This window comes from Pleurodeles waltl, chromosome 5, assembly GCF_031143425.1.
Source record: "Pleurodeles waltl isolate 20211129_DDA chromosome 5, aPleWal1.hap1.20221129, whole genome shotgun sequence".
Classification (NCBI taxonomy): domain Eukaryota; kingdom Metazoa; phylum Chordata; class Amphibia; order Caudata; family Salamandridae; genus Pleurodeles; species Pleurodeles waltl.
The window spans coordinates 854,439,340-854,456,994 of NC_090444.1; the positions used below are offsets into that span (position 1 = coordinate 854,439,340).

General features: G+C 48.6%; 1 protein-coding gene across 2 annotated transcripts in view; it reads left to right on the top strand.

Annotated features, from left to right (window-relative positions):
• ABCB10 (ATP binding cassette subfamily B member 10) overlaps positions 1 to 17,655 on the top strand; it is a 1,288,341-nt gene that overhangs the window by 1,046,509 nt on the left and 224,177 nt on the right. For both annotated transcript variants that reach the window (XM_069234944.1, XM_069234945.1), the window contains exon 11: positions 5,767 to 5,810. In XM_069234944.1, the coding sequence (XP_069091045.1) occupies positions 5,767 to 5,810 (44 nt within the window). The remainder of the gene's footprint in view (positions 1 to 5,766; positions 5,811 to 17,655) is intronic.

Here is a 17,655-nt window from a genome sequence, read left to right on the forward strand (position 1 = left end):
TTTCCAAGCCCAGAACACCACTTTTCTTAACTAAAATTCACCGCTAAGGTAGGCCCTAGGTAGCCCATAGGGCAGGGTGCCATGGAAGCAAATGGAAGGACATGTACCTTTAAGTTTTTCGTGTGTTGGTAATGAAAAACTCCTGAAGTCATTTTTCATTACTGTGAAGCCTGTCCCTCTCATAGGCCCGCATTGAGAATTCCTTATATAAAATCTTTAAGGTGTAATTACTGATCTGAAAGGAGTAGCTGCATCATGTTTAGTACAATAGGAATGGTAATATTAAATCCTCTTTACTGGTAAAGTCAGATTTATTGTCACTATTTTAGAAATGCCACTTTTAGAAATTGGACATTCTCTGCACTCTCTGCCATGTGTTCCTCCAGCCTGTCTCTAGTTCATGTCTGGCTTAGACTAGGTGACAGCTACACTTGAGCATTCCCTTCAGACATCCACAGCACAGGATACTCCGCTATATATGCATTCATCTGCATACTGATGGGTCTTCCTGTGGAGGAGGTTAGGGCTTACACTTAAATTTCGAAGGGTAGTGACTAGAGTCCACACAAAGGGGCTTCTTACCACCCACTGGCAGCCTGAAGCTGAGGCTGCACTGAAAGGGAGACCTGTGCACTTCACGAGAACTCTTTTGTAGTCACCCCCCACATCAAAGGCACTTGTTAGTTTAAGTGTTGGGTGTAGGAAAGTACTATCTTGCCTGGCATGTTACCCCCATATTTCACTGTATGTATGTTGTTTTAGTCTATGTGTCACTGGGACCCTGCCAGGCACGGCCCCAGTGCTCATAAGTATGTGCCCTGTATGTGTTCCCTGTGTGATGCCTAACTGTCTCACTGAGACTCTGCTAGCCAGAACCTCAGTGGTTATGCTCTCTCTGCTTTCCAAATTTGTCACTAACGGGCTAATGACTAAATTTACCAATTCACATTGGCATACTGGTACACCCATATAATTCCCTTGTATATGGTACTGAGGTACCCAGGGTATTGGGGTTCCAGGAGATCCCCATGGGCTGCAGCATTTCTTTTGCCACCCATAGGGAGATCTAACAATTCTTACACAGGCCGGCCACTGCAGCCTGCGTGAAATAACTTCCACGTTATTTCACAGCCATTTACCACTTCACATAAGTAACTTATAAGTCACCTATATGTCTAACCTTCACCTGGTGAAGGTTGGGTGCCAAGTTACTTAGTGTGTGGGCACCTTGGCACTAGCCAAGGTGCCCCCACATCGTTTAGGGCAAATGCCCCGGACTTTGTGAGTGCAGGGACACCATTACACGTGTGCACTATACATAGGACACTACCTATGTATAGCATCACAATGGTAACTCCGAACATGGCCATGTAACATGTCTAAGATCATTGAATTGTCACCCCAATACCATTCTGGTATTGGGGGTACAATTCCATGATCCCCCGGGTCTCTAGCACAGAACCTGGGTACTGCCAAACTGCCTTTCCGGGGTTTCCACTGCAGCTGCTGCTGCTGTCAACCCCTCAGACAGGTTTCTGCCCTCCTGGGGTCCAGGCACCATTGGCCCAGGAAGGCAGAACAAAGGATTTCCTCTGAGAGAGGGTGTTACACCCTCTCCCTTTGGAAATAGGTGTGAAGGGCTGGGGAGGAGTAGCCTTCCCCAGCCTCTGGAAATGCTTTGATGGGCACAGATGCTGCCCATCTCTGCATAAGCCAGTCTACACCAGTTCAGGGATCCCCCAGCCCTGCTATGGCGCGAAACTGGACAAAGGAAAGGGGAGTGACCACTCCCATGACCAGTACCTCCCAGGGGAGGTGCCCAGAGCTCCTCCAGTGTGTCCCAGACCTCTGCCATGTTGGAAACAGAGGTGTTGGGGGCACACTGGACTGCTCTGAGTGGCCAGTGCCAGCAGGTGACGTCAGAGGCTCCTTCTGATAGGCTCTTACCTCTCTTGGTAGCCAATCCTCCTAACCTGGCAGCCAAACCTCCTTTTCTGGCTATTTAGGGTCTCTGCTTTGGGGAATTCTTCAGATAACGAATGCAAGAGCTCATCAGAGTTCCATTGCATCTCCCTCTTCACCTTCTACCAAGGATCGACCGCTGACTGCTCCAGGACGCCTGCAAAACTACAACACATTAGTAAGACTACTACCAGCAACATTGTAGCGCCTAATCCTGATGGCTTTCTCGACTGTTTCCTGGTGCAGCATGCTCTGGGGGTAGCCTGCCTTCACCCTGCACCAGAAGCTCTGAAGAAATCTCCCCCCTGCTAACGCAGGCACCAAAAGACTGCAACACTGGTCCTCTGGTCTCCTGTCATCCCGACGAGCGTGGTCCCTGGAACACAGCAACTCTGTCCAAGTTACTTCCACAGTCCAGTGACTCTTCAGTCCAAGTTTGGTGGAGGTAATTCCTTGCCTCCCCACGCTAGACTGCAGAGCTGTGTACTGCGTGATTTGCAGCTGCTCCGGCTCCTGTGCACTCTGCCAGGATTTCCTTCGTGCACTGCCAAGCCTGCGTCCCCAGCACTCTGTCCTGCAGTGCACAACCTTCTGAGTTGTCCTCCGGCGTCGTGGGACTCCCTTTTGTAACTTCACGTGGACTCCGGTTCACTCTTCTTCCAAGTGCCTGTTGGGGTACTTCTGCGGGTGCAGCCTGCTTCTGTGAGGGCTCTCTGAGTTGCTGAGCGCCCCCTCTGTCTCCTCCTCCAAGTGGTGACATCCTGGTCCTTCCTGGTCCTCCGCAGCACCCAAAAACCTCTACCGTGACCCTTTGCAGCTAGCAAGGCTTGTTTGCCGTCTTTCTGCGTGGGAACACCTCTGCAAGCTTCATCGCGACGTGGGACATCAGTCTTCCAAAGGAGTAGTCACTAGCTCTCTTCTTTCTTGCAGAACTCGAAGCTTCTTCCAACCGGTGGCAGCTTCCTTGCACCTTCAGCTGGGGTTTCCTGGGCTCCTGCCCTCCCAGACACTGTTGCGACTATTGGACTTGGTCCCCTTGTCTTACTGGTACTCAGGTCTGGAAATCCGTCAGTGTACTGCTGGTGTTTGTTCTTCCTGCAGAATCCCCATATCACGACTTCTGTGGTCTCTGGGGGTAGTAGGTGTACTTTACTCCTACTTTTCAGGGTCTTGGGGTGGGGTATTTTTCTAACCATCACTGTTTTCTTACAGTCCCAGCGACCCTCTGCAAGCTCCCATAGGTCTGGGGTCCATTCGTGGTTCGCATTCCACTTTTAGAGTATATGGTTTGTGTTGCCCCTATACCTATGTGTTCCTATTGCAACCTATTGTAATTCTACACTGTTTTAATTACTTTTCTTGCTCTTACTTACCTGATTTGGGTTTGTGTACATATATCTTGTGTATATTACTTACCTTCTTACTGAGGGTACTCACTGAGATACTTGTGGCATATTGTCATAAAAATAAAGTACCTTTATTTTTAGTAACTCTGTGTATTGTGTTTTCTTATGATATTGTGCATATGATATAAGTGGTATAGTAGGAGCTTTGCATGTCTCCTAGTTCAGCCTAAGCTGCTTTGCCATAGCTACCTTCTATCAGTCGAAGCTGCTAGAAACACCTCTTCTACACTAATAAGGGATAACTGGACCTGGCACAAGGTGTAAGTACCTCTGGTACCCACTACAAGCCAGGCCAGCCTCCTACCTTGGGTCTCTCGACCCACTCAAATAGTAAACTTCTGCACTTAAGTGGAACTCTGCTGGAGTAAAGACTGTGGTGCTGCCAGGATCGCCACTCTGCCAAGACTGACTGTTCCCAGAAACTGCTGCTTTGCCTTGTTGTGCTGCCCTGCTGATCTCTGCCCTGCCAAGAACACCCCAGAGTAACTCCAATGGCTTGATGGCTTGCTCCCTATTCTTCTTGAGGTCTCAGGTACATCAAAGACCTCACTAGCTACTTCTTATCGACCTCACACCTCCAGGAGATTGCCTTGCAAGGATCAGCGCTCCTTCACCTGCGGGGCTCCAATGCTTGTGGAGCTCTTAAACAGTTTCTACTTCAGTGCTGCCTTGGTTTTCAACTTCAGCTTGAGCATAGCACCACCACCTTTGGCTACACTGCTTTTCAGTTTCAGTGCATGTGCAGCGTTTCAAGAGTGTGAGGTGCCTTATCTAAACTTCTGAGCGCGGACCACGCTCTATCCCTGATCTGCATCGCTTTCTGCACAGCCAGTGCATGGGCCGTGGTTCCAGCATCTCCTCTCACCCATGCCACCTCCCCAGGGGAAGCCAGCCCAGAGAACCAAAGGTTTTGCCAGGCAATGATGAACCCTAGTGACATCAACCAAAGCCAGATACTGTGGGAGTGGTATCAGCGCGCCAACCCATGGCCGCCTTGCACGCACTTACCCCAGAGAGCAGTCCTGCCCGACGAGGCCCCATGCGGCCCCTTAAGTTTGCCCTGAGCCTGCTCACTTAGGGGCCCTGAGACTTACCAACCGGTCGGAGGACAGCGACGAGACCCACAAGCTCGAGTGCACTGACCGCATTTGTCAGTAAGAACATTACCGTATTTCCCTGAATGGGGAGCAATCGCTTTTTCTTAGCACTGTGATTCTCAATGAGACTAACCTAGTTACTGTAAAACCACATATCTATTGATTGGATCTTTGTCGTTTTTGTCTTGTTTTAACCAAATAAACATTCTCTATTTTTCTACCCCGGTGTGGAGTCTTTCTGTGGTGCCTTCATTGGGTTACTGTAATTTAAATGTTGCACAAGTACTTTACACATTGCCTCTTAAGTTAAGCCTGACTCCTCTATGACAAGCTACCAGAGAGTGAGCAGAGGGTAATTTAGGGTGTGTATCTGACTTGCCCTGACTAGAGTGGTGGTCCCTACTTGGACAGGGAGCAATCCTCTTCCAACAAGATACTCCATTTTTAATATTATTGCCTCAAGATTTTCTTGTCTGACCATTTCTTCAGACTTTCCACCATGTGAGGTATTGTTTTGGACTCTGTTCACAGGTGAGGAATTCGCAGATAGAAGTACCCATCAGAAGAAAATGTTGCTTACCTTTGGGAAAAATGTATCTATTGGATGCATTATTTATCTGAAGATTATTTACTGACCCTGCCCTACTCCCCATTCTGGAGAATGATCTCATGTAGTTCACACAAATAATAATAATGATAACAATAATTATTTGTTAGATTTTTCTGCACTGTTATGAGATCTTTTCTTTCTCAGCCTAAAAAGGCAGGAAAAAACGTAGACATGAACTGACATTGGTCCAGGTGCTTTATACACACCAGTGACAGCACAGGAATGTTATGCCTGACATCAGCATGGAGCCAGCTCCCCAACTGGTGCCAAGGAGATCTGATAAAAGTTTCCAGATCCAGTCTGACACCTGGGAATATATTCACAAGTGAGGAGCCTCGGGTGGATAGAGTATCCACCAAAAAGATTGTTACCAAAGGTAAGTAACTTTTTTTTTCCATCTGAGGACATTATTTTCTGTGGTTCCAAGATACACTCCCAATTTAGTTAGGTTTCAAACTGGAAGGAAATCTAAAGTCCAATATAGAACGTTTCTCTGTAAGCAAATTGATTTGATACCAAAGTATGAACAAGTAGATAGTGTATTTCAGGGTTCTCCCTTTTTCATAGAAGTCAAACCAAGCAATATAGTTTGCCTTGTAAGTCTTTGAAAAGTTAGCATATAGCAGATAATAATACATGATTTACTGTGCAGGACGCATAATAGTGTTAATTGTCTGTCTCTGTTTTGTAGGTGGGCAGAAACAACGAATTGCTATTGCTCGATCTCTACTCAAGGTGAGTTCTAGAGCTGCCACCGCTTTAAATTAACTATTCTTACAGAACCTGCTCTAGAAGAGTTAGTTGGAAAGGGATAAATCAGTAAATTGACCGTAAATACTTTTGAGACATCATTTTAACATTTCCTAAAAAGTTAAACAAGGTTTGTCGTGTAGGTGACCACATGTTTGAATGCATCATAACTACCCAAATTCTTTGAAACTGAGCATTTTTTCATACACATACGTACTGGGCTGAGATCACCTTCTATTTATTTTCTGTCAGCTCCACTAGTAATGACTCCACTATGGAAAGACAATACTGAATATCTGGTGAAGTGGGCAGCAATGCTTAAGGTACTCACTCAATCATCCCCCTGGTGATAGACCCAAATGACATTAAGATTGTTATAACCCGATAAGATATTTTCATTTAGTAATAACTTTTGTTACATAATGATTTCAGATATATGCTATGGGAGGTGAAGAGTAAGCATGCTGCAGGATAAATGAGAGGCATAATACTTTACCATAGAATGTTGTCTCTTGGCATAGGAGCATTACACATAGCTTAGTAGGTACAATAAAGCTTGATGATAAATAGGTTTCAAAGAATGGGGCATAATTGTGAATTAATACACTGTATGGTGCTGAGCATAACATGCAGACTTTTTTCCCTGCAATGTGATAGAAATGTACATTGAATAACGTATATTCAGTTATTGTTTTCTCCTCATATATATTTTTTTAATTGCTTATGGCAGAGAAATGACCAGTCCTGTAAGGCTTATTGGCTTGGCAGAAGAAGAGAATTCTGACATAAAAGCGTGGTCCAGGGTAAAGCGCAGTTTGTTGTCAGAGTTTTTTAGGCATCGTCTAGAGACAACTTTAGTTGTCTTTCGGCAAAGAAAGCTGTGGTATTCACTATAGACTTAGAGTGGGTTTTGTATCCCCTTCTTGCTAATCATTTGATCACTTCCTTGTCCGTCCCTGCTCTTCATTCTAAGGATTTCCTCCATATTCCTGTGTTTTTCCTGCCCAAAGAGCAATTCTGAACCACCACATTTTAAAAGGAAGAGATGCATTTTTCCACTGCTCAGTATTGTTTTGTCTTCAGACTTTTTCACCTCCACTTTTTTGCCACAACTGCTTTCTTTATTAAAAAATCAGGCACCACTTCCCCAGATCGCATGCTAGCCCTCTCCAGTGCTGCTCTGTGTTTTGTAGCCCATCATTTGACAAGTACACAGGAAGAGAGGACGTAAACATGAAAGGAATGAAGAGAGGTATGTAGCAAGTAGAGGGAGATAGGTAGGAGTGAAAGTATTTTATTGTGTTTGTTTTTTGCAGTCCCCATCTCTAAGAGATACGATTTGGAATCAGTCTCTTGTTTAAAGTGTCAGTGTCTATGATATCTAGATATTGTTTACTCTCCAAAGCCCAAGCCTGAAGAGTCTGGCAAGACTTATTTTAATTCCTTTCTTCACCATCTTAGGAACCGTAAAGCTGTTCGCATGGTACTCTGAAATGCCTTTTAAGTGGCTATTTCCTGGATTTCCAGTAGAATGTGACTCAATATGGCTTGGAATTAAGCATTTAAAAAAAAAAAAAAAAAATCTTTATTTATTGGCATTTTTTAAAAATGTTAAACCTCTTGCTTTATATTCTTTTGGTGTAGTCCTAGTTCCATATACACAGATGGGAGTGCTGTCTCATCGTGTGCATTACAGTGGGGCTATGCCCGTATCTAGTGAGAGTAGTAGCTCAGAACCATTCACTCAATATGTATACATCTCCACATCATATAGTGGAGAATTGCATGCCAGACATCAAATGTACAATATCGATCCATTTTAAGGAATTAAACTCTAAACAGAACTCTAAACGTAGCACCTTTGTGTCTTATTGTTTCAGGAATACATGTGGTGTATCGTGTTGGGAGAGAAGCTTTCAGAGTGGGAAGGTATTGCATAATTTCGGGACAATCTCTAATGGCAGTGGGCATTCACTTTAACTGAGGGCGGCGGGTACCTAGCCCCCGTGCGTGTTGCTTTACCCGAGGTAGCTATGTGCGGCTGAGGGATACCATTCATCTTCCGCCGTCACTGGTCGTGCACATGTGTACTGATAGGATATTAATTAAGGATTTCCCCTGTCTGGGCCCTCATCGGATCCGCAGCCGGGACTGGCCCAGGCTTCCAGCACTTCAGCCCACAGAGGAGCGATGGGGCATATATGCACCCCCCGTTCTTCCTCCCTCCTCAAAGCCCGTGCCTCAGCTTGCGCCCCCATTTCATCACGTCCCTTCTCCATTCCTCCATTATTGGGCCCGCAGGGGACTTCCTTTCATCTGGCCAGTTCCAAAGCCAAATCTATGAATCTCTTTCCGACCTCCTTAAAGATTGGTCTGGGGAACAGGCCCAACAAACAGAGAGAACAGTCGCTAATGTCCGGTTCAGTGTGTCTTCTATTGTTACCAGCACCTGGAGCTAGAAATGTTGCAAAGTAGGGCAATCCCAGGTCATGTGGTCAAATTTCGTGTTCGGAGCGTCGCATCTAGGGCACCCCTTAGGTTCTCCTCCATAAATCGTTCTGAGCCTATGTGACATTAAGTACGCCCTGTGGATATAATTGTATTGGATGTATTTAAACCGTGAGTTGTGAGAAACCCTCTCTGATGTTGCCTCACAACTACCTAAGTGCACTCAATGACTTTAAGGTCAGTTCGTTTAAGGCTTTATAGAACCAAGTGGCTAAATGGGAACCCTTGCCCATAGACAGAGGAGCTGGTGCACTTTGTACACAACTGGTTCTGTTTTTACTGTGTCCCACAGGTCCTGCGTAGTGCGTCATCGCTTGGTAAGTGAGGAACTACCCCACTGGCAGGCCGGTTTTGACAGTCAGCTCTTCGAATGAGATAAGGACACCAGACTGGAAACAATCCCCGAGCGTCACTATTCCCACCTCCGTCCAGGGCATCATCTGACTTGCTGAGAAAAAACTCACAGGCACACCATGAGGTACTCCCACCAGCGTATGGGACCCCTATACTGGAGCCCCTCAGTCCCCTTCGCCAGCAGGTTAGGGTCACAGTCAGGAGGACGCTCAGGGCGTGGATTTGGACTCTGGAATCAAGCATTCTATGCAGGAATAGACCACTATCGGTCTTCCCAAACAATTGGCCTCGGACAGAGAGGTTTCTGCCCACTAACCACTTCACAATCCACTGTAATTGGGCTGCCAGGTAGTATAATTCAAAGTCAGGCACCCCCGTTTTCTGTCGTCTGTGGGGCGGAGTGTGGCTAGAGACGTCCTTGGGTGACCACCAACCCATATCAGTTTTCTAAAGAGTGCATCGAAGTCCTTAAACCAGTGCACCTGGATGGACACTGGAAGATTATTAAAAAATATATGATAATTGGGGTAACATAATCATTTTGGAGAGTGATATCTGTGCCATTGAGTGGAGCTTAAAGCAGCGCCACAACGCCACACTGGATTTCAGGGATCTGATTGCTTTAACCAGGTTTCCATCCCAGAGGTCCACTGGGTCATGGAATATTTGTACTCCCAAGTATTTAAATGTTTGTGGGGGACCAGGGGATTTCAGGGAGGCAGGTGGTGAGCCGGCGGCATCAGGTATCAGTGGGAACACGCATGTTTTTTTCCTGTTCACCTTTGAACCACAAGGGCACCCAAAGCCTTCAAATATTTTTGAGACCCAAGGGATCCCTGTTGTCCCATCACGCAGGTAGACTAACAAGTCATCTGCGTATAATGAGGTGTCATGATTGGTTTCACCATTCATTGCCCCTAAATCATGGCCTTGCATGCGGAACAGCGCCACAAGGGCATTAATGGCTATGGCGAAAAGGAGAGGGTACAGGGACATTCCTGTCCGGTGCTGCGAAATATGTCATAGGGGTCAGAGATCCTTTTTCCATTCCTCACCCTCGCCACCGGATGAGTATGCATAACGTCCACATGGCTTGGAATGAAGCACCTGCTCTATTCTTGCCTTCTTTATTGTCTCAAGCAAGAGATAAGAAAGTTAAGGGAGATGTTTGTCCTGAAGCACTTTGAATAAGGGCTGCCACCATAGAAAATGTTTCAAATGAGTAGAAGATAGATGATACGAAGGATCTTTTCCAGAGGAAAAGCCATCTATACTGGTTCTCTACAAAATGCAGAAATAGAAGTGTTGTTACAGAGTGTATTGAATTTCCTAAATGTTGAGTGGCATTTTCAGAGTTTATATGGTGATGTATTGCCATTGTTATCCGCACAGACCGTACTTCTGATTTCACACTTGTCCTGCAATCAGCAAGCTTTCCCAAATAGTAGGTGTTGCACTTGATATAAGCTTCAGTTGTGAATGGTTGCTCTACAGTAATGGATCTTTCATATATGCTTGAATCAATCCCTGTCGTCGAAGTGAGAGCCCCACAGTGTAATTACAAAGAAGTACAGTGCTACACATAGCCTATAAGGGCTAGAAAACTTTCACTTTAGTACGTTATCTGTATCATTTAACAAGAACCAAACTCCAGCCAATCAGACTGCAGCACCCTGTAGAACACTGCCGTCAGGTCTTATTCCCTCAGATTTTCTACAACACATTATGTGATGGGAGTCTCCCTGAGCTCAGCATACATACATAACCCACTTACAGTTGCCAGTCAGTAGTTCTATTTATGACCTAATTACATGTTTTTTGTTTTGCTATTATCTTTGGCACTGTCAGGCGAATATTCACAACATTTTCATAACCAGTGTGCCAGTCAGTTCAGCTGTTGTCTGGAAAGTTTTGGGGTGATTCGTCAAGTGAGGACTAAGAAAAACACGTTTCCCCCATGCAGTTTCCCATAGGGATTTTATACACGACTACAGTAAAAACCACTGAATGGAATTACACCCAATTTTGCAGAAAGCGAGATCTTGGTCCAGAAAGATCTCTTTTTTTTGTAATTTGGTGTAAACACGTTCAGTAGTTTTTATGTAATTGGAAAAAAAAGGTTTAAGTGTAGCTAGAGACACAGAGCGTCCGCACATCCCACAGATCTCGTACTGAGATCTGAGCGACTGCCTCCAATTCATCCAGGAAGTATTGGGCAGCCGTCTCAGGCTTATCCTAAGTCTGAAGAGAAACTAGGCCTTGTGATCTGTCGTGGGGTCCCACAGGGACCCCGCTGGGTGCCAAAACTTTAATATATTTTTTAATTTTTTTATTTTGCTGTGAGTTTGCAGAGACTCTGTGGATCGGCTCCAAAATTAAAAAATAAAAAACAAAAAAAACACATTAATGGATCTTAGGTCCCCATCCTCCGGTGCCACCTCCTACTATGTCCTGGGGTGCCCACCCCGTGAACTTAGCGGGTTCCCTGCCCGCACGGGCGTGGGCATAGAACTCTGTGTTTGCTCTTGTTTGTCGGGAACAATTTCAAAGCTCCTGCCAAGCGAAAGCAAACATGAAGGCTGCGCCCAGCTGGCGGGAGCTTTAAAAGTGCTCCTGGCAGTTGGGAGCAGATTTCACATTGGTTTCCCTGCCTGCAGTGATGCAAGCAGGGAAACAAACCTAACTATTTCTCCTGCCTGCAGAGAGCAGCATTTTCAGCTGCTCCCTGCGGGCAGGAGCAATGCCGGCTCCCACTGGATGCGGGGATCAGGCTGGGGCTGCAAGGGCCTAGGGGCTCCCACCATGGCCCCCAACAAGGATATGGTGGGTTTCCTGGTCGGGCACCAGGGCACCCACCCTTTGTTGGCCAGGCCCCAGGGGATGTGCTCCCAGGGACTGATATTAGCCGTGGGAAGGGTGCTGTGTGCCCCCCCTCTCCATGTATAAAGATGCTGTGCCCCAGGGTCGAAAGTGGCCCGGGGGGGCTGCATGCCCCTCCACCCTTTAGAATATAGCTGGGCCCCGGGAGATGGGGTAGCAGTGCCAAAATGAACCTGGCGGGGGAGGGACTTTTCGTGCCCCCTCTCCCATAAATATAGTGGTGGGCCCCAGGGGGTGGGATCCCCAGGGACTGAAACAGCCCAGTGAGGTAGCCATCTAAGGGAAGGAAGCGTCTGAGGGGAATTTTCTACAGCCTGATTGGCTAAAGTTTGGTTCTTCAAAAATTACATAGATACAATACTGAAGTGAATGTTTTCTAGCCCTCCTAGGCTATGTTAGCACTGTACTACTTTCTAATTATACCTTTAGACTCCCACTTTGATGATAGGGAATGATTCAGTCATGCAAATCTATGAAAGATGCCAGTACTAGAGATCCACTGTTACAGGTTAACAAGTTATTTTCTTTCTGGGACCTCTCTGTGTACAGAATTATCAAGGGACTGATAAACCCTGCTATTGTATCTCGTTTTTGCATTATTGCCTTTGTGACACTTTAATATCTTAAAAAGCGTAGCTCATAGCATGATCAGAAGGGAAGTTCCAGTGTACTAGTCCAAAAAAAATCTCTGAATTTTATTTCACAATACCACCTCTTGCCAGATAACTAAGAGCCAGGTGTTGAAGATGTTTAATTAGTATTGAGTACAAATGAATCGGCAATCTATGATACTGATATACATTTCTTTCAAATGGGAAGTCTGAGTTGTTTTTAAACTCTTTAGATAGGTTAACCATCAAAGCAATTGACTCTCCATTAGTGGTTCCTTGTTTGCTGTGATTTCCAACTGAATAAATGAATAGTGGTGAATAGCTGAGCGTGAATCATGGGGTCATTATGAACTTAGCGGTCGAGACCGCCACAAAATGAACACAGTGGGGACCGCCACAGACGGCCCTCCACCACTGCCAGGCGGAATTCTTTATCAGACAGGGCAGCGCTGCAAGCAGCTCTGCCCTCCGGAAAGAACCATTGTTCGGCCAGCCATTCCCTGGCAGTATCACCCGCCAGGAAAAGACTGGCGAAAGGGATGCTTCTGGGCCCTCCTGAGGGCCCATGCACTGCCCATGCACTTGGCATGGGCAGTGCAGGGGCCCCCGTGCACAGCCCCATCGCGCATGTCACTGCCCGATTTACAGGCAGTGATCTGCACGATGGGTGCTGCTGCACCTGCGCACTGCAGCATTGACAACGGGTCCATGTGGAGCCGTCGGCAATGTCTTGGCCCAGCATTTTGGGCCGGCTGGGGGAAACACTGTTTCTGCCCGTCGGCCCAGTGGAATGTTGTTTATACTGCCGGCGGGATCTCAAGGGGGCTGGTGGTCTATGTTTAGACCGCCAGCATGAATACGACGGGGAATCCCGCAGTGTTCATAATGACCCCCTCTGTTCTCAGCGGGTTGCTCAGAGGTTTGTCTTTTGGTCCTTAAGGTGTTTTGTACCTCGTACCTCACTCTACACATAGATTGGGAAAGGGGCGTAGCTGAGTGAGCACACAAAATGTAGGACTTCTTCACAAATTGGGAGGGGATTACAGTGATGTTGGGCAGATTCCAGTGTCTGAAGCAAGATTCATACTGTAAAGATGTTGCAGGGAGGATGTGTCCCATCTTGCAGCCTGACAGACTGAATAGCCATCTGATCAGAATCAACAACCAGGATGGAGCAAGGTGTCTTAGGTGTTCACAGCCAACAAATGCTACTTTTGTGGCACACATAGCACCAAGCCCAGCGGACCCCGGGACGAGCACTCCTGGGGAGGTTCCCTGCCTCCGGCGGACCCCTGGGACCTGGGGAGGACCGGTGCGCGCCCGCCCCTGCGGCTGCGCGGCGCTACGGAGGGGCATCCCGGACTGGAGCCGGAGCCTGAGGTGAGCCCCACCCCCCATACCCCCCCTACCCCCACCCCAACCCTCCCGGGGCCCGTCGGTGAGTGGAGGTGCCCGTGGGGGAGCCGCTGGTGAGAGAGGTGGAGCCGACGAGACCGTGGCCCTTGCGGCCCCGCGGTCGACGGAGGCACAGGCTGCGGACGAGCGGCCCTCCCCCCCCCCCCCCCCCTTCACCCGGATTCGAGGGGGCGTGCTGAGGCCGGGGGAGCGGGGACCGGCTGCCCTGGCCCCCGAGGCGATTTGAGGACCGGGCAGGGGAAGGCCTAGCAGAGAGCTGCGAAACAGGATTGCCCTCCTTGGCGAAGGAGAACGCTGGGCATGGTCCAGGGAGCGAGAGGCGAACAGGGGGCACCGCTTATCCTGTGATAGGGCCTGGGGTGGCACCGCGTGAGAGCGGTGGAGCTGACTGGAGGCCGGGCCCTATTTGATGGACTCTGAGAGGAGAGGCATCGGAGCAGGTCCAACGACATCCCGGGGGTGAGGGCACCTGGGCCTACCACGGCGCGAACGAAACACTGAATTATGACGGACAGCCCCTGATCCAAGAGGAAGGTATAGTGGCATGGCGCTGCGTGGTGACTCGTTGGGAACAGATGGCATGGACCTGTGCACCCTTGCAAAAGACCCCCTGGGCAGTGACCTGTAATGTGAGCTTTGTCTATGTGATCCGTATCAAGCCCTGGGGCCAAGATTGCTGCGAACGGGTTGGTGATACCCCCACGAACTGGCGAGGTGCATCCCTAGGCCTCTGGTGAACTGGAGAGCGAGAACATTGACTCTGATGCCACTGGGCTCGGGCCTGGGAGCCATAGGGTCCTTGGATAGCGCTTGGACTAGGAACTGTTCTCTGGTTCGTCCCCTAGTGGAGCGGTCGTCCATACGCCTAATGTCCCCTAAGAACCGCCACAAGGCCAGAGATATGGACGGCGCGGCGGCTCCCAGTCATGGAGTGGGAGATGCGCAGAGCCCACCGCAGACCCAAATGCAGGACACCCTAGATAAAATCCTCGGTGCAATTTAAGATACTAAATTGACACTACAACACGACATCAATCAGGTCGCGGTTGAGCTGGGCCTCCTGAGGGCCGACCACCCCAAGTTGTCAGACAGTCAAAGAAACAGAAACCACGTTGGCCGAAATCGCACCAAAACAAAAAGACCTGCAAGCCGAAGTGACGCACCTCAGGGACAGAATGACACGCCTAGAGCAAAGAGCAGAGGACGCAGAGGTGAGAAGTCGTCGGAATAATGTGCATGTGGTGGGTCTCCCGGAGGGGACCGAGGGTTTGAATATTGTCAAATTCCTCGAAAACTGGCGGAGCACTGTAGTGGCGCCGGATGGACTGACCCCCTTCTACACTCTGGAAAGGGCACACTGGGTGCCCTCGAGACCCTTGGCTCCGGGCAGGCCCCCACGGGTGGTGATCGCAAGATTGCTACACTACAGAGACCGGGACATACTACTGCAAAGAGCACGAGAAGGAGGCCCGTTTAAGGTGGCAAATGGCGATGTCACACTCTTTCCAGACTTCACTGTAGAAGTACAAAATAAGCGTGCATCTTACATCACAGTCAAAAGGGCCCTAAGGAATGAAGGCATTCAATACTCACTGTTATCCCCAGCCAGACTGAAGGTAATACTAGACGGTAAAACATCATTTCCTCAGTCCCCTGAGGAGGCATGGGAATTACTGGAAGCCCGTGGAGTACAGACGGAACGGCAGGTGAGGGGAGGGCCACTTGGGGAAGGATCACTCCGACCCCCCCGAGGGCCACGTACCCAAAGTCGCCACCGGGGGGCACCCTCCCGAAAACAAAAAGAGAGTGGCAGAAGAGCGGCATTGGAGGCAGCGGGCCATATGAGTGGAGAGGGGTACCCCCCTGGAGTGCTCTGGAGGAGAGTCAGATGAGACCGTCATGTCGTCGGCGGGGGGCTCGGGCAGCTACGTACGAGCACCAATAGTAACCCCACAGACTGCAGATGAACTTTGACCCCCAAGGCTTTTTTGGACAACCTCGGGGCGGCTGATCCTGATGTACGAGAGGCCCATCCGTGCAGGGCCACCCCCCCCACTAGAATCTTGTCCGTACAAGTAGACTGGCGAGAACAGCAACTGAAAGTTGACACAGGTTGCACTGTTGCACAGGTTTGTCTGTTATGGGCAGCCTACTGTTTGAGAGGTGCCCTGGGGAGTTGGGAGAAACAGTTACGAGTTAAGATGGCAAGGTGTGGAGAATGGTTGGAAAATAGTGGTATTCCATTACTGAACAGGGGAGAGCTGAAAGTAAAAGGGGTAAAGTGCAACCGGCAAAAACTTGTGAAACTCCAACATGGCAGAATACAACTCCTTAAAGTGGAACGTTAGGGGGATGGGGTCACCGAATAAACGACACAAAATATTGGCTTACTTAAAAAGGAGGAATATACAGGTGGCAATGTTGCAGGAGACCGACCTGGCAATAGGTGAACCTGAGAGACTAAGACGGAGATGGAGGGGGGCGGGTGTATGCAACAGAGTACTCAGCATTCGCGAGAGGAGTAATGATCTGGGTCCGAGCGGGGGTCCCGCTAGAGATTGAGGCCTCCAACATAGACCGGGAGGGGAGGTTTGTGATTCTGGAGGGTAGATTGCACGGTAAACTGATAGTTCTAAGCTGCATGTATGCCCCTAACCAGGACCAGATACCCTTCCTAACAAAACTCTCGAGCCACCTCACCAGTCAAAGGAGAGGCGAGTTCCTGATCGGAGGGGACTTCAATAGTATACTAGATGTAGACCTGGATAGGTCTACTCCTCCGCTGCAGGGTGCAATGACAAGATAGCCGGGAAGCTCAGTGAATGGTTGAATTCATGGGGACTATTGGATGTATGGTGGGAGCACCATCTGCACAACAGGGACTACTCATTCTACTCGGGTCTCCACCGACTCCATACCAGAATTGACAGGGTGGTGTGTACAGCAGACCTTAAGCGGGGGATGGTCCACTCAGAATATTTAGGTCGCACATTATCCGACCATAATCCCCTGCTAGTAACATGGAGGGCGACAGAGGTTAGGCCCCCCATACCGACCTGGAGACTAACTCCGTCGGCGCTTGAGGACCCAGCATATAGAGACACCGTGAGGCAGCACTTGACTGACCACATTCAAACTAACAGCGGATCCACCACCACTAGAGCAACCGAATGGGAAGCCCTTAAGGTGGTAACAAGGGGTTTTTGTATGGGACAATCAGTCGGAATCCGTCGAACACTTGAAAGAGAACTGACCAGACTAGAGAAGATAATACATGAGAGGGAACTGAGACAGGGGGCGGACACGACAGGGAATGAAGAGTACAATCAGGCAAGAAAGGAACACTCACAGATCGAAGAACAAATCAGATGCCACCATACACAAAAGTATTTCGCCTCCTTACAGTCAGAAGAGGGTAGGTCTGGGAAAATGCTAGCATGGTTGGTAAGATCGGGGGGAGAGGCCGAGCCCATAACGAATGTGCTAGATAAGGAAGGGATAGGCAGAAGTGGACCATGTACTGTGAATAACGCCTTCAAAGAATACTATGCCTATTTCTATGCGAAGCCGGATGAAATCAGCACGGAAGTCTTTGATAATCACTTACGGCAGATACCCATGCCAAGCCTGACGGCTGATGATAGGGCTTGCTTGGGAGGTCCAGTAACACTGATGGAGGTTAGCAAAGCTATAGCGCAACTGGCCCCCTGGAAGACCCCTGGGACAGATGGCCTCCCCAGGGATTTCTACAGAAAATTTGAAAAACAACTAGCTCCCCAGCTGGTAGAGTTATAGTCAGAAGCGCTACGAATTGGAATAATGCCGGGCACCATGAGAGAGGCGCTAGTGATTCCACTCCCTAAGACCAAAACAAAACAACCGTCAGTGACTGACTTCCGCCCCCTGTCAATGCTAAATAGTGATTTCAAAATACTAAGTAAGATCATGGCTAACCGGCTGCTTGACCATGTACTAACTCTTGTGCATGAAGATCAGAATGGTTTCGTCTCGAACCGCACCACCTCCCTGAACCTGAGATGTCTATTTGCGATCCTGAATAT